The following is a 22,631-nucleotide window of genomic DNA, read 5'->3' on the forward strand; positions in this document are numbered from 1 at the left end:
TACAATAAAATATTTGCGTCCACTGACATGCCCTGTCCTTCATTTTATTTTTGCAGGAACAATAAATAGTATTTAACACTTACTGAGCACCCTATGTCAGCACTTTTCTAAATGCTTTACGTGTATTAACTCATTTAATCTTTAAAGCCTTAAAGATCAGTTATCGCTATATCTTCATTTTTAAGATGAGCAATTCGGGCCACACAGAGAATATGCAACTTACACAAGTGTACACAGCTAGTAAATGGCAGACTTAGGAATTTAATTTAGGTAGTTTGACTTCATAGCCTGCTAACGCTGTATTGTGTTTTGTGAGTGCACGCAACATATTCACTGGTAAAACTTCAAACTTAGTACCAGGTGGGATTTGGTACACCTGGGGACAACGGAAAGGCGAAGACAGTTTGAAAAGGAGGGTAACTATCAGATCTGACCATAAGTCCTTCCTGGATATTCATACCTCTCTATTTCTGCAGAATTTATTCCAGCATTTGACACACTCTCTGACACTGAACCTTGACTATCCTTTTTGGTAGGTTCTAATCCATTCTTTATATCATCAAAATTTTCATATTTGAGAGCCTGGACCAGCTGTAATAGGTACATCAACAAATCCTGGAAAATAAACAAAAAAGAAGATATTAGAAAAACAAATACAGTATGTTATAGACATAATTTACTCCTAAATATCAAGCTAACAATTTACTTTATCACTTATCAGCTGTGTTACCTTTGGCAGATTATGTTTTGGTGCCTCACTGAGTCCCCATCCATAAAATGGACATAATCACACAAGCCTCAGAGATAAGGTGTGAAGATTAAATCAATTAATAGAAGAAAGTCACAGAATAGTGCCTGGCACAGAGTAAGTGGCCAGTAAGTGCCTGATTTAAAGCAGTATCCAAAAAAGCAAAGCGAAAACCAAGAAAAGGATTGAGATGGTTCATATAAAACTAAGACGTTAAGGCAGGATCCTGGACTTCCGGCCAAGATGGAGGCTTAGACGGACACGCTCGGTCTCCCTCCACAACTAGAGAGGAATACAACTACTTCAAAACAAAAGATAACTAGAAATTCCAGAAAATAAAACTACACGGAAGCCCAATGTACAAAGTTATAAACCAGCAGCGCCCTTTGGGCAGATAAGAAGAGCGAAAGGGGGCGGAGCTGTTTGCGGTAGCACCAGGGACAGCGGCAGGGAGAGCAGTCTCAGCTGCAGTCTAACCCTGGCAGCTTGCGACCCCAACGCTGGGAAAAGCAGCCACCACATCGCCGAACGGTGAGGCCCAGAGGGCGGGAGGACGGATCCCAGTCTCCTAGCAGAATAACTACGGGAATCCATCTTGGACCCCCGCCCCCACACAAAGCGCCACAGCGCTGTGGAATAGGTTGCAGATAGCCACTGGTTGCTGGGCAGTGACGACAAAGTGCCACAGCGCGGCGAGAAAGGTTGCGGATCGCCGCTGGTTGCTGGGTTGTGACGAGTACACAGGCACTGCCCCCTACAGCCGGTCCAAGAAAGCAAAACACATCTGTCAAAATGAGGCAGACAACAATAGAAATCCCGGTGGCGCAGCTCACCAGGCAACAGATGAAGAACCTGACAGATGAACAAATAAGAAACCTGTCAGAGGCTCAGTTCAGGGCCATTGTTATCAGGTGGCTTACAGAATTAACAAAAGATCTGGAAAAAGATGAGGAAGAATTGAAAAACACTCATACTGAAAGGAACAAAACCTCATACGAGACAGATGGTGAGGAAATAAAATCCAGAGTTCAAATCAACAAACCAGAACATAGAGAAGGAACAGTCAACCAGTGCAGAGAGAGGAAACGGGAAGCAAGGATGAGAGGATCAGAAACCTCTGGAACAGCTATAAGAGATCGAATATACGGGTTATCGGATTGCCAGAGGGCGAAGAAGAAGAACTAGAAATTGAAAAATTAAGTGAAAATATAATAAAGCAGAACTTCCCAAACTTGGGGAAGGAAATAGACGTACAGGTCCAGGAAACACAGAGAGTTCCAAAACAACTGGACCCAGGGAGAACCACTCCAAGACACATTATAATCAAAATGTCAAAAGTTAAAGATAAAGAGAGAATCTTAAAAGCAGCAAGAGAGAAGAAAAGAATCATGTACAAAGGGGTCCCAATTAGACTATCAGCTGACTTCTCAAGGGAGACCCTGCAGGCAAGAAGGGACTGGCAAGAAATATTCAAAGCAATGAAAATCCAAAACCTACAACCACGAATACTTTATCCAGCAAAGCTGTCATTCAGAACAGAAGGGCAGAGAAAGTGTTTCCAGGACAAAATAAAACGGAAAGAGTTCATTAGATCCAAACCACTGTTATATGAGATGTTAAAGGGATTGGTTTAGAAAAAGGAGGATCAAGACTATGAAATCTAAAATGAAAACTGCATCACAAGAAACAACAACAGAAGCTAGGGAACTGAAGCAAAGGCAAACCAAATAGGCAATGAGAGTGGAAAAAGAACTATAGGTATGGGGAGCATATTGGGGGGGAGGTCAGCAGGGAGGGGGAATGGGGAGAGGGAGGGAGATGGTATAGGAATTAAGAAACATCGTTGGAGGGAATGGAATAGACAGAGAGAGGTTGAGAAGAACTATATGTACAACCAATGGACATGGTCTAAAAGGGGGGGACAAGGGGAGGGAGGGGGGCCACCGGGTGGAGGGGAGCAGAGGGAAGGGAAATTGGAACAAATGTAACACTGTAATCAATAAAACACATTTAAAAAAAAAAAAAGGCAGGATCCCTTTTTCAGCAATAAATCAGGTAACAGGATTTTATATCTAAGATTACATAAGAAACTTCAGATTTTCAAGTTTTCTAAGACTTTGTTTCATAACCTTTTCTGCTTAGGATTTTTAAAACTCTGTCATTCCTTTTATTTTTTTCTGAAATCTTAAGTTTCAAAGTATTTGGGTTACTTCTTAAATTAAAACCTACAAAATAGATATTTTAATTTTAACACTCGTGGTGAAGCAAAATACTTTCCTGGCAACTACCAATAACGGTTTAAAGAAAACAAATTCCAAAGCCTCAATCTCCCACACGTCTATTGACAATCAATGGGATAATTAGGACTAAAAAGTGTCAACGAAGTAGCTTTACTTTTCTGAGTGTTCCCCTGACATAAAAGTACTCTTTAGGTTTAGTGTTTAGGATAGAAATTTGTCCTTTCTTACTTTATAAATGTAGTTCTTAGTTCTTCCCAATTACTTTGTTAAGTATCTTATCTTCCAGGTCTACTTGTCACTCACCTAGTTAGCCCCTCTAAACTTAGAATTAGATTAATTTTGAGATTTTGCAATTACCAATTCATCTCTCCTTTTAGCCCACAAATCAGGTTAAATCCCTTGTAAAAATTTCATGACACATCCTTTCCTTTCCTATTTGTAACATAACTGTAGCATTTGTAGTTACTTGCTTTGCTTTTTGCCTTTTTCACTATATTATAAACTCCATGAGGACAGAAGTCACTTTCCAACAACCTATTTTCCCTTACTTAATAGCATAATATGTTTTTTACATTGACATACATAGGATTTTTATCATTAGCCCAATACTAATAGAGTAATACACGTGATTTCACCACTAAATGATTTTTTCACACACACACACAAAAAAAATTAAATGAGAGCTTAACTGGCTTATTAATTCTTATTCAAATATATTAATCAATGTCAGCGACCAGGGAAATCAAGTGACTGTATCAAAGCACCTCTTTGGTGTACTGTTGTTTCTAAAAACTGTTTTTAATTGGAGCAATAAATATCTCATTTACTATTGTTTTATTTGAGATTGATGACATCTAAAAGCAATAGGTATGGTTCCATGCTTTTCCTAAGAAAAAAAAAAGTGAATTACATAACAGAAAATTGATTTATATATTTAATGACAAGCAATCCTTTTGAGAGGTAGAAGTAATTCAGTTTTACTTCTAGCCTTCATTACCAAGGCATGTTTTCAAAATGTCGCTGATTGTATCACCAGTTGTATTGTATTTTCCTAATTACAGAAAAGACTTATCATATGAAATAAAAAAAGCAGCATTGTTATTAAATTCCCCAGGAAGGAGAAATTCAGAGGAAACTTCCCACTTTTTAAGTAACTCATCACCATCTGATTTGTGGGTCATCTGGTGTTCTATATTCAAACTACACTTTCCTTCATTTGCATGGAAATGAATTAACTTCAACAGTAAGTACAAAGGCTGTTTGCTCATTGTACAGTCACATCTTGAAAAACATAAAATTTCTCCAAGCATGAAGGGCACAGCATACAAGTAAAACAAAGAAAAATAAATAAATCAGGTTTCCATCTCAGACAATTCAGTAAGAATTTCCCAAGAGCTGTGAAATATTATCTAGATAGTGATCACCATTTTTCTCAAGAAAAAGTTAATTGTAATGCTGCAGAGTGCAAATGCAAAGTCCAAGGTCAAAATCACTCACTGATTTCTCATTTCTTACTGAATAGAAAGTAACTCTTCTTTACAGTTGAAGACATGGGTTCTCATCCTGCCTCATACACAGCTACATATATCCCACACACCTGTGAAAGTGAAATACGTACTTTCAATTTTCCCCATACTTTTCAATCACCTTGCCTTTGCTCACTTTGTTCTCCCCACCTGGAATGTAAAGTCTTGTCCAAGTGTGAAAATTCTATTCTTCCTGCAATGCCTCTCAAATGTCACTTCCTCCTCACATTCTAATGGGGAATCTCTCCTTCTGAGCTACATACAGTCTTTAAAAATTTCCCAAGTAGAATATTAGCAAGTGAATTCAGAAAGGTATTAAAAGATTAAGATTCATTTTACAAATGTACAGCCAGTATAGCATTAGGAAAACTTTGTAAGCATAGATTTCACATACTATATATTGATGTTTTTCAGATAACATGATACTATACATACAAAAAACAGGAACCTATCTAACACGTATCAGAACAGATAAGATAAATCACTACACTGACAAGGTAAAATACAAATATTAAAATAAAAATGCAGCTTTCCCTTTAAGTAACAAAGACATATAAAATGGGTAAAGTAATTCATAATAATAATTGTCACTAAATAAATCTAATTTTAAAAATTTCTTGTTTTAGTACATTGTCCCACTCTTCCCCATTGCTCTCCACTGCCTCACCCCCACAACTCCCACAGTGAATCCCCACCCTAATTCTAATTTCTTTTAAATGTATTAAAATTTTTATAAAATCACAGCTTGAATTAAAAACAAAAAAATCCTATCTCCAGGAGGGAAGATTTAGAATTATAAAGATATTAATTTTTCCTTAATATAATATAAAATTTTAATGTAATTCCACTTAAGATTTTGGTGGAGTTTTAAGAAAATGACAGAATTATTCTAAAATTCTTGGGAATAACATAAGTACAAATATTATAAAAGTAGATTTACAGGTATCCATAAAGTCTAAAAACACAGTATATATATTTTTTTACAAATTAAACATGCTCCTGACATCATTTGACTGTATATTCATTAGCCTGTTACCAAAGTGTTGATAGTGAGAAAGTGTCCAAGATTATACTGTTAAGTCAATAAGGCAAGTTTTTAACAATATATTTAGAGGATATCCATATTTATATTAATTTATAAAAAGAAGTGTATATATTGCACATGCATACATATGCTTGCAATTTGGAGAATATATGAAAAGATTGACATATGAGTGGCTACCCTTCAGGGGGCGGGGGGGGGCGGTGTAAGAAATTGTTGGAGGAGTGGGGTCCTATATTATTTCTTTCACAACTGAAAAGCAAAGTGAATAGGAGGAAAATGGTTAGTATTACAGTAAAGAAAAAAGCCAAATGCTATGGGAGCAGAGAAGAAACAAACACAAGTGCTGCCTGCTCCTGAGATGGCTAAAAAAAGCTTCTCAGGTGGTGAGATCTGTGCTCCAGCTCAAAGGAGGAACGGAAGAGCGACATCCGGGGCAATGGAGAAACACAGGCAAAGGCATGGCCGGCTACTAGAGACTGTGGCACATTCAAGACATCAGATGAACCGTCCAAACACAGAACATCCAGTCGTCCAAGTGTAGATACTTAGACAAAATGACATTTGATGTATCTTTTGATGCTATGATTTTGTGATTCTATTATCCTCTGCAATACCCCCAAAAATGTGAAGTTTATAAAACTACAAATACTGTACTCCACACACAGAGGAAAAGTCAAGGGTAAATTTTAAACCAATTAGGAATGAAAGGTACAACTTGCATGATTTTACCATAAAATTTACATAATATAATCTTCATTCTTTATGGACATGTGCATGAATAGTTTTCAAAACTTTGCCCCACGTAATTTTTCTTCACACCTACCATGTGACATAAGCAACTATCACCTCTCTTTTTATTGGCTAGGAAAGTGAGGTGAGAATACAGGGGTGGGCAAAGTAGGTTTGCAGTTGTAAGTAAACAAAACAGTTTATTCTTGCATTATTATTTGTTTTATTATTTTCCATACAAACAACTGTAAACCTATTTTTGCCGACTTCTGTACAAAGTGTTCCTAAGACATATATAGCTCCAGAGTCAAAAAAAAAGAGACAACATTCAGATCTTAATATACAGTACACCTAACGAATCAGTATAACAGTATTAAAGGCCTCTTTTTAGCTGAGTATATATAATTCATTACTTAACTAAGTTCACAGAAAGGGAAATCATGACCTAACTTAACAACCATACTATTTATGCTGTATCTCTAAAACCTCAAAAACCAACGTTCAATAACTGAATCATATTTAGCAGTTTAGAATACATGCAATGTTTCTATCCTCTAGCTACCACAAAATTCATAAAATGGTCTAGAAATATCAGAACCTACATGGACACTGACAACTCCAGACACAAATACTTAGCCTCTAAACTTGAAGGAACTAAAGCCAGACAATCATGAATGATTTACAATTTTTCTATTTAAATTCTAAACCCGTATTGAGGAACCGTGTTGACTACACCCCAGAGGCCTTTTTCTAAACTCTGATTCATGTCAAACATAGAGAATTAATGACTTGAATGAAATTGCTAATGAATTTCAAAATAAATATTTTGATATTTCAAATAAATATTGTAATAATTTTTACTTGTGCTGCAGTAAAGACAATTAGGAAGAAGATAACATGATGAACCACAAGGCTTGGAACTGCTCTTGGATAGGAGAGTGGAGAACATCCTCTTCTGATATAATTATACAGTATGGAAATTTTCCTCCGAGTAATCTAGTGGGGGGTAGGGAATGGGGAGGGGAGGGTAAGAAATGTCTGAAACAAGATGCGCTATGGGCGACAATTGTTTCAGATGGGTAAATTCTATGTGAGCACTCACCGTACAACTTACGTTAGGGTTTAAATTTCACTGTAATAAATACATACATACAAATATCAACCTTAAAAAATACTGTGTTTTGCCTCTTATAATTCAAATACCACTATGAATTCAAAATTATTTAATTATTTTTTGGTAAAGGTCTTTGATAATAATTGTCCTATGGGATCAGCATTCCTATATACATATCAAGGCTTGAGAAGATTATCCCATATCCCATAAGCCCTGTAGGCTAGCATAGACTATTAGGTTATGTTTGAGAGCACATTCACCCTATAAAAATGAGTAAGTAAAAAAACAACAACTCTTTTTGCTGGATTACTCTATCTCATTAGGAATTACTAAAATTCAAAATCCAGTATCATTTTGTGTCAACACAGAGTGGTCCTCTTCCCCTAGTGGCCTTAGGAGTATAAAAAGAGCCAGAACAAAGTTTGTGATCTTTGCTTTCCAAAAGATTCAAAACTATCTTCAGAAAATCTCCATATACACATAATTGTCAGCAACTGAAAGTTTAAAGGAGTTTGAAGGAGAATAAGATGATCGTGCATCTCTACGTTTCAAAGGCCACAAGGGTTTTTCAAGGCTACAATTAAATGTGGCTTGTTGTATACTGACTAACAGAGGGGATCTGAATTATCCCCTAGCTGGTGCTGCATGAAGCCATTTTTCATTAGAATTCCTTTTTCCAGACAGAGCGATACAAGCTCTGCTGCCAGTTAAGTGTCCTGGGAGCGATTGCCCTATCATGAAACAGATCAGGAAGTAAATTTTCATTTCAGAGAGGAGTCCCTAGAGGAATATTTTAATTTTACTTCTGAAAACACACCTAATATATCCTCTTCCCTCTAAAAAAGTCTCCCCACCCCTCCCTTCTCTTACACACACACACACACACACACACACACACACGCACACGCACACACACACACACTCAGAATCTATAATCAGGCTCTAGTTTAAAACGTACCCAAAGAGGAATAATGAATAATAACGCACCTCATCATCTGCCTGTCGCAACCGGGCCACAGCATAGCGCCTCACTGTTGGATTGGTATAATGGGAAGACAAGAGCTCCAAGGAATCCTCTACATCCATTGGCTTCCACTTCCCCAGAAGTTCCAATGCCTGTTTGGCCTCCTGAGGTAGATCCCAATTAACACATTTCAAGAATTTTGTCAAAGCCTAAAATCAAGAAAGATTTTTAAGTTAGAAACAACAGTCTGTTTACCTAGGGTTGGCAGAGTTCCAGTGGTGGTGATGGAAGAGTCACCAAGTAAACAAGACTCCTTATGTAAATACAAAACACAGTTAAACATTTCATCTCAGAAACACAGCGCAGGGCAGAAAAATAAAAAAGCATGTTGCCTGTAACTTTACAGATCAAACCACTTTCAGAGTGCTACGAATTTAAAACTTTTCTTTGGCTTTTCTTCAATATGCTTTCATTATCTTAAAATACTGCAGGCCTCAAGACATGGGAAGAGTTGAAGCATATCTTTCTTATGAACTGTGAGATGCCTTTGTAACGACCTTCACTTTACAACACCTACATGTGACATAAAGTAGCTAATGAATGAAAAAGCCCACAGCCAAATGAGGCACCGCTAATGCCACTCCTGAATACTTCTCCAGAGTCTCTGCGTTTCCTAGATGCTCACATTCATTGGGACTCAAAGTAAATTATGTTGTCTCTCTTCACAAAGTAACTATTAAAAACACAATCAAATAAAGACTCCACAGAAACAAGAATAAAAATAGATAAACACAAGAGCAGTAGCAAATATGCTATGATTTCAGTTGGCTGTTAGGAGCATCTTCCTGGGATCTCACTTCTTTAAATAGGTAGCATACTGAAGTTTTCACCAGACTGTCAGGTAAGTATATTACCTTGGAGCACATCACTCATGGTTGCATACATAACAAATGCTCTTTAAAGAAAGGTGCATACCTGTCAACAGTTCAACATTTCTATAACATTTCAGCAACTTCCAGCTCTTGGTTTTGTAGTTGCCTCAATCTTAGTACACGTTCATTTAAATGATGCTCTTCTACTTGCCAAATGATTCTTATCTCTACAACTGGCATCTGCATTCCCAAGGATAGCTATCCATTTCTTCTGCACATGCTGTACAGTGTTTAGTACATACAGTGTTCTGCTTCCAAATAAAAGCACAAACTGCCATCGTAACAACCCATGCAATTATTTTTCACTTCTAAAATGCATTTCTAGGTTGAATGTAGAAACAAAGCAATACTTCTAAAACAACTACAGTGGAAGGTTTTCCATTTCATAGTATCAGCAGCATCACAGAAACATGTGGCTATGTGCTTATCATAAGCAAATCTTGCAGCATGCTGATATACTCAATTCAGTAAGTGAAACAATCTAGCTCCCAGATCTATTAGTACAATTTATAGCGTATACTACTGCCAAGAAACTTCAGGCACTATAGAAAGCATTTCACAGTTTTATAATGCTAAATGTTACAAATGTAAACAAGGAGATAGGAGGATGAAGAAACAAGGAAAAGAGGAATGAGGAAGACAAAAGTATAAAAATCTGAAGATAGTAATAATGATACTTCATCTTAAATCATTTAAAGATGCTTTACTGATCTACAAAAAGGTATAGGATTCAAATGTCATGTTATCCCTAGAGCTTCAGCAGATAACTGGAGGACACATATGAGCTTTAGAGCCAGTGTGTTTGGGGTCAAATCTTAACTCCTGACTGCATCAAATTAGCACATTATTTAACTTTTAAGTAATGTATCTCCTAAGGTTGTGGTGAAAATTAAATAACTTATTCAATACAAATGTTTAGGATAGTACTTTGTACATAATAAATACTTGATAAATGTTCATTATTTTATTATCCAATATTACTATTATTCTATTCCTGTTTGATATTGAGTCAAAGATTAAATGTTAACATTACTGCACTTATTACCATGTTGTGTATTAATAGCAATAAATATTTTTGTTAACCTCCCTTTGACTTTAGAATCACCTCACTGGTACCTCCTATTCTTACAATCATAAGCACAATCACTTTAGAGCTGAAAATACTGTATTTATCATATATATTTCTTATTTTAATTTCTACCAACTCCATTATTGGAAATTTCCACTTTGTTGCTAAAGAAAAATCTATTTCTCTACTCGAGACACCTCTGACACCAAATGTGTGGGTTTTCCACACCATCCAGCTGCCTAATTCTCTGAGGACACCAACTGGATGTCCTACAACTGAATTCAATTCTGACACTGACGACCTGGAATCAGTTCAGATTCCAAGGGTGAAGGGGCTAGTCTCACAAGAATACTTCTCATTTCAAAATCAGTATATTGAATCTTCTAATTATATCTCTTTTCTTCATTCTCAGCTCTGCTTCAACATATCCTGGTTTGTCTTCCCTAAAACATCACTTGTTACAACACATGCTGTTGCTTTAGTGGTTTACTACTGCCAGTGAAATTCAACTCCCAAACACAGAATTCAAGGCTCATCACAAGCTGACCCATCTTTTCTATTTTATAACCATTCGTGAGTGGTCAGAGACTGTCCCTAAACATAACACTTTGCCTTACCCATGCTCTTCTTTCCCATGAGAAATAATCATCAGATAAAAAAATACCACAAGTGCTTGCTCAAATTTAACACTAGTCTTTGCTTTGTGAAACCTCCTTCATAACATAGCACGCTGACCTTGCTCTACTCCACATTTCTAAGATAGTAGTTATCTAAATGTTTACTAAGAGAGTAATTTCAATCAATTTCTATCCTATACTTCTCCATTTTGATTGTCTATAAATTCCATTTCCCTGCAACAGTTTAAGCTTATATGAAGACAGAAAAATGGTATCTAAAGCCCAGAGTTCTGAATAATACTAGGCCAAGAGATGATAACAAATGCTTGCTGAGCTGAATTCCTTCCCACTATGGTTTGCCACCAACTTCTTGTCAGGCTGCAAAAATATGGTTGTGTCTTGACAGCCCTGTTGTCACTGTCTCAGTAGCGGCTTCTGCAGCAGCCTCTTCAGAATGTTCAGTGTATCACGCCTGCCTTCACCATACATGACTCTTCCTATTGCACTTTTCCCCCAAACATAATGAAAAGGCATTAAGTAAACATAACAGTAATTTGTTAATTAATATTTTATAAGAAGAAAGGTCATTTACCATGGTAAAAGCTAGTTCTGAAAAGTTACAACATTCACATTTTGGGTTCCATAAAATTGCGTCACTTCTTAAATGCTACGGACCACAAATTTTAAAGTACTTCATAATTTTGACTGGTTTTGTCAGACAAAGCTATTACTATGAACTTTCTAGGTGCAACATCAAGTCTAGACTAGAGAGTTTTCATCCGGAGTACTGAAGACTGTGCCAGCAAGCTGTGACACACAGTCATTCAGGAAAAAAAAATAGGTGGAAAGGCCAAATTTAAAAAACAACAACAACAAAAAAAAAAACCGTAAGTGTAACTGTAAAAACCAATTTCCACCAATTTGTTTTATGAGCACTGCTTTCTCTCCAGAAACTGTTTCAGCCTCAGGGCCCAAATGACAACTCACCAGAGCACTGTTCCCGGGAAACTGACATTGCAAGAATTTCTTTCTTCCCGTAAATAAATTAAGGGACGAGGGTACGGGAATATTTGTCTTCTACAAAACCCACTTTAAATTATTACAAAGATACAAATGTGGCTGTGTAAATAACTTCTTTGGTCACTTGAAGGCCAAAATATTGAACAGTGCTTCTCAAACATTAAAAAATATCGTTCACTAAACCCAAGCGATCCTAAGAATCCTATAATATGTCCTGAGAATTGAAGTTTCGAAAACTTGAAATCAACTAGTTAAATGAAACTTGTCACACACTTAATATCACTTGAGCATTTTATTTCTCTTGCACATACCTAGAAGTAATTGAATTTCAGTGAGAAGTGACTACTTTTTAAACAAACAATTTTTCTTGTAAGCCTTTCTAAGGCAGTTCTGCTCTGCAAATCTATTCTATGCTTCTTGAACCTATACATTCTAACAGTCCAATTCAATATCTTGCTGTGTATTTTAGACAAGACTGTGCTGCATTCAAGATGCAATTTCTGTGACCAACATTATTCTTCATTTAACAGAGTATCATATCCTAAATCAAATTTTTTAACAGATTCTATTGATGAATATTTCCTTTTTGTGTGATGAAGAGAGTAACACTCAAAGCTATAGTAAATTTAAAATTCTTCTCTCAGTCTTGTATTATGGGTGTAAGGAGAATAAAGATGATTCAACTACAAAGAATTTTCAAAGGTTTCAATAAAAGACAAAAAGGGAAAGTTGAGTAAAGACGAGCTGCAACTGGATTTTTATCTTTACTTTTGAAATTAAAAAAATATAATTGTTTCAAGAAAAACAAGTTAAAGCAGCTAAAGATCATCTCATGAGATTGTAAAACATACTCATTCTCACATAAATATAGAATAGTTTTCTGACAGATATTAATTTTTCTGTTTTGCTCCCAATGCATTTCATAATTCCTGCTAAGGCGTGTGCACAATGCTGCAAATATTTTCTCTACGATCCTTTTTAATCTTTAGACTAGCTTCATTGTAACTCATAAATGTGAGCATATCAAGGAGCAGCACTGATAAGCTTTGTGAATCTGCACAGGTCCCTTAATATAAGACTCAACTTTTCTCATCTGTAGAACAGTAGCAATGATACCTAAATTGTGGGTTGTTGTGGGATATAAAAGATCCCTGGCATAAATGGCTGTTTAATAGATACTGACTATTATTATTACTATATTTTAAAAGTTAGTCCTAGAACCAATGTTCTAAGAATCTACAGGCTATTTTAAGAACTGGAAGAGACTTAAAGTTCACTATTATTTAATCAACTCATATTATATATAAGGAAATTAAAGCTTAGACAGGTGAAAAAACCTGCCTGCAGTAAAAAGCTGCTTAGTGGCAATACTAAGAATCAAAACCAAGTCTGCCAACTCAACTCAAATGCTGACTCCTTCATCATAATTCCCCCTCTCTGGAGACTTTATCTAAATGTGGTTTCATTATGGAAAGCAAATGTCTAGTTCTGACCTGGCCTCATTCTGCACTACAAGGGGGCTGTCACTCTACCAACTCAATTTACTAAATTCAAATTATATTCCTCATACTCTCTCTAGTCACCCTTCTCCAGAATTCTCCGGTTCCTGTAATGATGTAAATATTTTGCTCATCAACTCAGGCTCTAAGAGATGAGAAGAAAAAAGCGAACCAACATTTAGGCTGGACCTACTATTCACCAGGTACTGGGTCAGGTTATTCATCTGTATTTTCCCACCTGTGAAGAAGGATTTCCTCACCAGAAAAATGAGAAAACCAGGCTTCCAAAGCAGTTTGCCTCACCTTGCCTAGTAATAAGAAGTTGTAGCGCCAGAAACCAAACCCATGTCTCTGACCTAACCCATTCAGCTGCTGTCTATGCATCCTCAAAAGGTATGTGTTTCTCTGTGTGGATATCACTAAAATTACTAAAAAATTTTTTAATGGAGTATCATATATATTGTTCTGTAACTTTTTTAAAAATTTGACAAGAATTCCATATTTCCCTGGCAGTTTTGCCTCATCTTGTTTATCGGTAACAAACTTGGTAGATAATTTAATATTTAAAACATTCGAGACACTTACTTTTTCTTGGTTAGTAAGATAATATCTAAACTTCCAAACAAGATCTTGTTCTTCATATGTAAGTTGCTTGGTTGGTGGATAACTCACAATAATCTGCAACAAAGGAAAAAAAAGAATTACTTTTGTCAAACTTATTTTTCCTATATACTTCCCTTTCATATAAAATTTTTCATTTATCTAAATACTTCTATTATAGAACTACTACAGAAGAAAGAAGGATGTGAAAGCAACTTAGTAAGACAAACTTACTGTACTTATCCGTTCAAAAATGGTATTATTAGGGCGTTAAGGGGAGAAAAAGAAGATGAAAAAGTCATAATCCCTGTAAAAGTATATAACTACAGAGCTAATTAAACCAAAAACAAAACAAACTAAAATAACTAAAGCCTCCCCCCTCAAACAGGAGAAGTCGGAACAGTAACCGTTTCTGTTGTCAAGTCCACATGCGCAACAATGCAGCTGTGCACACAAGGCCTCTTGCGGGCAAGGTACCTGAGGGCCAGTTTCTTGAGGTGCTGCATCTGCCTCCGGGGCAAATATTCTTACTGAAAGTCCCCAAATAATAAAAAAACCACAGTAGTTTGAATTTCTGAAATTACTTTGGGTTCATTAATCTGGTTAAAAAAAAATCTGAATCATGTTTAAGTGAAGTGGTATAACAACAATTGTAACCAAAATACCCATTTAATTACTTTTACATGAATATTTTAAAATTCTTACATTTAGTTGATCTCTTGTGGCAGCATTAGGTTTGAGATCATGGTCAGAAGGTCCACTTCTTAAACTGCGGGCAAGCTTGTGATGTTTGCTCTCAACCAAATTCTCCTATTAATTATTTAAAAATATTAATCAATAGCATAAAGATTACCAAAAGGACGTTTCAACAGCAGGTTAGAAACAGGAAAGTAAATAGTTATTTAAGACCGTTTTATAATACTTAATTTTTATTTTGGTTACAACTTAGTCTCCTATGTTTTATTTTTTCTTTCTTTCTTTATTTAGTATATTTTATTGATTATGCTATTACAGTTGTCCCAATATTTTTTCCCTTCGTCTCCCTTCTGCCCTATACCCTCTGTCCCTTCAGCAATCCCCCGGCCCCCCTTAGTTCATGTCCATGGGTTGTGCATATAAGTTCTTTGGCTTCTCCATTTCTTTTACTATTCTTAACATCCCCATCTATTTTGTACCTATCAATTATGCTTCTTAGTCTCCTATGTTTTAAAAATACATCACCATTTTGAGATGAGGAAACTAAGCATGCTTTCCGTTTCACTATGCCATAATAAGCACATGCCATTCTAGCTCCTTAAAACATCTACCCCCATTCTCTAGGTAGTCGCGGTTTTTATATCCTCTCTCCACTCAACCACCACCTTCTAAGATCTTCCCTGACAACAAAGACTAAAGCATCCTCTCTTTGCTAACACCTTGTGATGCAGTGTAGTACTATCATCTCAGTGGCTTAACCTCCAACAGTAACTTGAGGGCAGGGACAATGACCATAATACTTAATTAAGTATACATACTTGGTGTTGACTACTTTACCTATGGCCAAAAGCATTTGCTTTAAACATATTGTCTTTGCTTAAGAGGCTTTTTATCTTTCCTACTCATAGTTACTTAGATCTACTTCCGGGCTTTTTAATCAGTTCCACCCATCTATCTGTGCATGTACATGTGCGAGCAGTGCACCTGATATTATACAAGTTTTATAGTCTGCTTTTTTGTTTGATGTCCCATATACCAGCTCAGTGGCACTCTTTGAAGTTCTTTTGTTAAAATGCACTCCTCTATTTTAGTAAGTAATCGTGACTTCAAACTGAACTGACTTTTTTTGAGCACAGGGGGTGAGGAGAGTAGTTTGCTTTTTTAAAAAACTTTTCTTTTGTGCTTGCTTGTTTCATTTAAAACTAAAAAAAATTTTTAACAGGAGCCCTAGTTGTGTTTATTATTATTTTTTTAATTACATCATCTATAATGTTTAAGCTATAACTATTAATGAGCATTTTCTTTAGAACACATTCAATATATAGACATCTCATCTACCTGACATTTTGGTAGGAGCGACACAAAAGTAACACCTACAATCCCAGTATGACAAAACTGTTTACTCCTGGCCATTTTGAAGGTAACCACAAAGTACCTCCATTCATGTGTTTCAAATATCCAGAATGCAAAATATAATTTGATTTTATAATGAAAATTCAGTGTCAGTTTTATTATTCTGTGAATAGGTTCCATGAAGTTATTTAGGGTGTTTGTTCCTAAAAGATTCCCAAGTGACCTTTTTTCCTAACCTTTTATACTCTTTCCCTATCCATCTTTTCTTCTGATGTTAGGTTAACAGCCATTACTTCCCGCTTCAATGATCTGTCTTTAACTCAGTCATCATGTTTTCATCTTCCAATGAGCTACTTTTAATCTACTTTGGCCTAATAAGAAAGGTAATTAACCTAATTAAAAATGCATAAAAACAGAATGAAATGGTTCATAGTGATGTAAATGAGTTATAAGTATGAATATCATATATATTATGCTGTTAAAAGGACGTTTTTGACTGACCTTTCCAAATCTCGTCATCTAATTAAAGCTCTGTTGCAAAGCAGGAATTCTTACTCTTTGTATCCATGTAAGAGCTATTATCTCAAAAATTCAACAGACAGGTATCTCAAAATCATTCAAGATATCATGATTCAAATTGAATCATTGTAATAACTACAATGACCCTCCATATTTTGCAACTAAACCAGTCTCCCTAAAATTTTCATCCACTAATCCTATTACATCCTGGTATAAAACAATTCCTCATATAAATGATGACAGTCTTTCAAATACAGGCATTTTCGCTTTATTGAATTTCACAGATATTGCATTTCTTAAAAAACAAGTTTAAGATTTGTAGCAACCCTGAGTCAAACAAGTCTGTAGGCACCATTTTCCAATAGCACCTGCCTGCACTGTATCTCTGTGTTACACTTTGGTAATTCTAGCAATATTTCATATTTTTCGTTATTATTATGTTTATTATTGTGGTCTGTGATCAGTAATCCTTGACGCTACTATTGTAATTGTTTGGGGGTATCACAAACCCACCCATAAAAGACAGCAAACTTAAGCGATAAATGTGTGTGTCCTGACTGCCCCACTGAGCAGATGCTCCCCATCTCTCTCCCTCCCCTCAGGCCTCCCTAATCCCTAACCATACAATGGCCTCTCAGTGTTTAAATGAAGAGTCACACATCTCCCACTTAAATCAAAAAGCTAGAAAAGGATTCAGCTCAGTGAGGAAGGCATGTCGAAAGTTGATAGGCCTAACGCTAAGCATCTTACACCAGTTAGCTAAGTTGTGAATGTCAAGGGAAAGTTCTTGAAAAATACTGAAAGGGCTACTGCAGTGAACACACAAATGGTAAGAAAGCAGAAACAGCCTTACTGTGGCTATAGTGGTCTGGACAGAAGATCAAACAAGCCACAACATTTCTTTACACCAAAATCTGATCCAGACCAAGGCCCTAACTCTCTTCAATTCTATGAAGGCTGAAAGAGGTGAGGAAGCTCTAAAAGAAAAGTCTGAAGCTAGCAGAGGTTGGGGAACCCAAAAAGCCGTGTGACTTGCTTCATGGCAGTACTTGCTTTACTGTGGTAGTGTCGGGTCAAACACGCAGCATCCCCAAGGTGCACCTAGGCCTGTTCTCCCCAGCGCTCACTTCATGACCGCATTCCCTAGCTCGTTCAATAATCTAAATAAAATGGCTCCCTAACATGACACTACCCTGACTTTGTTCTTACCTGTTAATAGTTCTTGTAAAAATCTCATCTGAACTTGATTCCGAATAGCTGAAGTGGATTTATAAATCACTTTTAGGTAACTGGGGTACTTACACATATACTTTTTAAAAATAAAGTGCATGATACCAACCTAAGTCATAATCATTCTGGAATGATTTGCATGTAACTCACCATAGACATCTGAGGGTCAGGAACTTTCACTATCTCAAAGCTTGTTAAAATTGGAGAGGATTCATCACCATCCTGGGTTATAGTGCAATAAATTAAAATAAATAAATAGATAAATAAGTAAAATTTAACCAACTGGTAAGAAACAATACATGATAATGTACACACCAATGTATTTTAGTTCTAGTTAATGAACAACGTTCCTTCCACTCAAAAAATTAATCTTCTTTCAACTGTATTTTAAAATGCTTCATTTTTTACCTTCTATTGCTGATGAAGTATTGAGAAAAATAAAATTTAACAATAAAATTTATAATATAGTGTTTAGAGATATGAGGTCTGGAAATCAGCAGATGGTCTTTGTCTTTTTTAAAACTGCATTTATAATGACAGTAGGTCAAATATAATACGTCCTAATTGTTAAAGTTAGAATAAGAGACCACAGGACATAATTAAAATATGTCACAATGGGTGAGTCTCATCACTTGTAAAAACTACTAAGTGGGTGTTGGTAACTTCAAATTATCACAGTTGAGTTGCATACAGAGAAGTAGAATTTTAAATGTGGGGTTAATGTTACTTAAATTTATACAGAGCTTAGAGATTCAGAGGCGTTGTTTCTCAGAAGAATATGTACTAAGCACCATGCAAATTTGAATAATGAGAATCAGTCTATCAATCTTTAAGAACTAAAGCTGTCTTATTTTGTTAGTATTGTCATTTTTGAAGAATGCTGGCTTTTATTTTTATCCAATTCAGACAAGAAAGGTAATTCAGCATAATAAAATGTCACTGCATACATACTAGAAAAGGCTAAACTAATTAAGGTCCAAATTCATTTCCTCACAACTGTATACCTAGAATCAAGCTTTTCTGTCACTTTCCAAATGCTATATTTTCAATTTTAGATATGTGCAACAAAGTCAGGAGACTGAAAGAGGGGAAGCACTGTGACTTGACTTTCGTTCAGTAATTGAGTCTTAGGGAAAACCACAAATTCCCATAGCTGTTGTTTAACAGGCTGATTCTCAGCCACAACAACAGAAACCACTTTTATCAGCCTAGCTGTGACAAGTAATCTTCACTAAGGCTATCTGTCACAAAAGACAGGTGACAAGAAAGTCTATTTCCATTAGATTCAATACACTGGCCCGGCAATCTTTACACTAAGTAGAAATATGACAGGGTAGGTACACAGGCATTAACTTATGGGGAATTTCTCAAGAAGCAGTAGAAAGGGGTCAAGAACCTTTTCAAAAGTACTTGAAATTCTTCTAATTTCTATTCTGTTATTATTTCATCTATTATCCAAACTGTCTTTTGAAAGACTCTTCACATCTTCAATGTTCTAAATTAAAACCTCCATTAGCATTTTTTGTAATATAAACTCCATATGGGCAGGGCCTATTGCTTTTCATGAAATAAAATATGGTATTAAATATAAAATCTAATTTTATTAAAATGTATTGGTGACAAAACTTCACTCACCTACATTTCCCTTTCTTTATTAGGTCATTTTCCCAAGAAGCAGCCTTGCTTTCTGTCTGCTCCGTGCAGTGGTTTGGCAGGTGCTGCCTCACCTTCATGCTCCAGGTCCTACTGGACCCCCGGACCCTTCCCGGCTCCGATTCCCACCCGGCAGCGGGTCGCCTGGACCCTGGGCTCTGGGAACACTACCTTAGCCTCACTTCCCCACACTTGGCTTTTCATCTTTTGTATCAAAAATTCTAATAAATTAATAAACAACGTTAATCTATCTTTCTGGCTGCCTTCCCCCCCCCGCCCCCGCCCCCCAGGAAATACCATTTATAAAATAAAAAGCTGAAACAAATTAATGTTTCACGATCTTTTACTAAAAGGAAGGGATATAAGCTCAAGGGAAAATTATGAATATTAACTTGAAAGATACCATAAAAGTGAGCATAAATTAACTGTACAAACCCTATATTTCCATTATGAAAACATCCTTCAAACAATAATTTATAAATATATATATTTTAAAATCACTTGTGACAGCTTTAACAAGCAATTCTAAAGTTAAAATGTGACTTAAAAGTGCTGCTTCTAATGAACAAATATATTGCATATAAGCTTAGCTAATGCTAGAGAAAATATTATTCTATTATGCCATGTATCAAGTCTGTCCTCATTCGCACTGATTTAAGCACTTGTCTAAGTATTCCTACTAAAATGGAAGGTACATGGTTTACACTGTTTTGAACTATGCATACAACTATTTGCATACTTAAATGAACCCTTCAACAAGCACTGAAGGCACAGATATTTTTCCTAGGAGCTACATGTCAAACACTCACTGCTCCTCTTTCACGTAATGAGCAAACCAGAGGAAGTCCAGAATTGCATATGTTATCACTTACCCTGATAACATATTTTGTTAATTCTGTACATACTATGTAAATAAACACAGATTTATGAAGCCTTTCATAAGCATACTTACATTTGGGTCACATATAAAGTCCCAATACTGTATATAAATATATATACACACATGTATTTTATTGGTCTGTCCAGAAAAAGTCCAGCCATTGTTAATACAAAGAAAACGTTTGCATGACATCAATGTAACCTGGCAGCCAAGGAAAGTGGACTAGAATGTGCATTCGTGAACAATAATGACTTCACTGTACTAGTCAGTGGGGGCAGTAGATGCCATTGAGTGACCGTATGTACTGTGTGGTAGTTGCATTTAAAACGACTGAGAGAGTAGAGCAACAAATCTGCATCAATTTTGCATTAAGATTGAACATTCTTCTGCAGACACTATTTAAATGATTCAGAAGGCCGCAGCTATGGGCACCTACTGACTGGCAGCTTCATCAGGACAATGAGCCTGCTCATGCACCATGTCTTGTTGCAGAGATTTTCGGTGAAATATCAAATCACTCAAGTGATGCAGCCCCACTATGGCCTAGATTTGGCGCCCTGTGGCTTCTGCCTTTTCCCAAAAGTCAAATCACCTTTGAAAGGGAAGAGATTTCAGATTGTTGATGACATTCAGGAAAACATGACAGGGAAGCTGAATGTGACCGGGAGAACTGTGTGAGGTCCCAAAATGTCTACTTTGAAGGGAATTGAGGCATCATTGTCTTATAAACAATGTTGATTGTATCTTCTGCAATAAATGTCTCTATTTTTCATATGACATGGCTGGACACTTTCTGGTCAGACCTCATCATATATACTCAAATAACGAACAATCATCTTTCAATAATTTACCACTTAAAAAGACAGGATTTTCTCTTTTTACTTTTCAAATGATTTTTAACTGTTACTAAAGCTATTGCTTCAATATTCTTCTTGCCAATTTTCAGAAAAATTAATCAAAATTTTTAATCTCTGGCATATCCTGTAACCCAGAACTGCATTCTATGAGTGGCTGGCTTTTGTAATCTTGCTGTAGCTGCATGATTTGATGTGTGCATACATAAGCAGCTGCTGACGACAGCCGTCTGCTGTCATCCTACAAGCAAATAATTCATCTAAACAGGAACAACAGTAATTTTTAATGTTTCCCCACTCCTCTACTTGAAAGACCATAACAGTTGCAAGGCAGTACCTTTTCATAATAAACGATACCATATTCCTTATCATCGCACTTGACACATCGAAACTCAACCATCAAGTACATGAAATTAGAACTCCGTTTTTCACTCTAAAAAGAAAAAGAGGATTTTTATGAAAAATAATCATCTTCAACATTCTCTTAAAGTATAAGTATGTATCATTATTCCCAATTTAATAACACATGGATCTATCAGGTTCAAGTTAAAATTTAACAAATTTTCATTTATTATAAATGCACTGTTTTATACAGCACTACTATCTTATTATATACAACACTATTTTTTTTATCCAGTAATGTCTGCTAGTCACTTACAATTCCCTCCTAAAACTTAATGACACTGTTGGTTTATTCAGTAGTTCAGATTTTAGTGTATAAAATCTTGATGACTTTTATATACATTGCATGAGAAATATTTAATTTCAAAAAATAAAAATGTTTTGTATTTCTAACAATTTTAAGTAAAGAACAGTTTACCCTTAAACCATATGACTAATCTAACAATTAATATCAGTATGACAAAAACTAAAAGTTAAACAAAATTTGTAACTAAGGTCTAAGGCCATTTGAGCTTAACAGATATAACCTTCATAAGTTTTTCACAATTTATAAATGGTCTTGAGATTACATGCAGTCATTTTTAAAAATTTAATCAGTTTTTAAAAATATACTGGAAAACACTTCCTTAACATAAAAAAATGTTGATTCTGATTCTGTGTATAAATTTGTCCCTTAAAAAACAAACAAATAGTATGTTAAAAAGAAGTGAAAATCAAATGAAGTCTAAAAGGATGATTGGTCTTAACCCAAAACAGTTTTAAAATGGTTTTAAACCTACATGTATAAAACCATAGAAAGGTCTAAGGAGGTCACTTAATTGTTCAGCTTTATAAAGCATATTATACTCTACTATGGTAAGTAATGGTCTCCTATCTTTTAAGGAGTAGGGGTGGGGAGAATGGGAAGTTCTGGGCAAAGTAAGCTTTAACGTTACATTTTC

General features: G+C 35.7%; 1 protein-coding gene across 1 annotated transcript in view; it reads right to left on the bottom strand.

The window, feature by feature from the left end:
- PIK3C3 (phosphatidylinositol 3-kinase catalytic subunit type 3) overlaps positions 1–22,631 on the bottom strand; it is a 106,136-nt gene that overhangs the window by 55,134 nt on the left and 28,371 nt on the right. Inside the window, exons 6-11 of the mRNA XM_090285111.1 lie at positions 21,626–21,721; positions 18,052–18,123; positions 14,809–14,913; positions 14,089–14,181; positions 8,390–8,575; positions 461–615 (exon numbers count right to left, since the gene is read on the bottom strand). Coding sequence (XP_090141237.1) covers positions 461–615; positions 8,390–8,575; positions 14,089–14,181; positions 14,809–14,913; positions 18,052–18,123; positions 21,626–21,721 — 707 coding nt within the window. The remainder of the gene's footprint in view (positions 1–460; positions 616–8,389; positions 8,576–14,088; positions 14,182–14,808; positions 14,914–18,051; positions 18,124–21,625; positions 21,722–22,631) is intronic.

This window comes from Furipterus horrens, unplaced genomic scaffold, assembly GCF_987537825.1.
Source record: "Furipterus horrens unplaced genomic scaffold, mFurHor1.1.pri manual_scaffold_8, whole genome shotgun sequence".
Lineage (NCBI taxonomy): Eukaryota > Metazoa > Chordata > Mammalia > Chiroptera > Furipteridae > Furipterus > Furipterus horrens.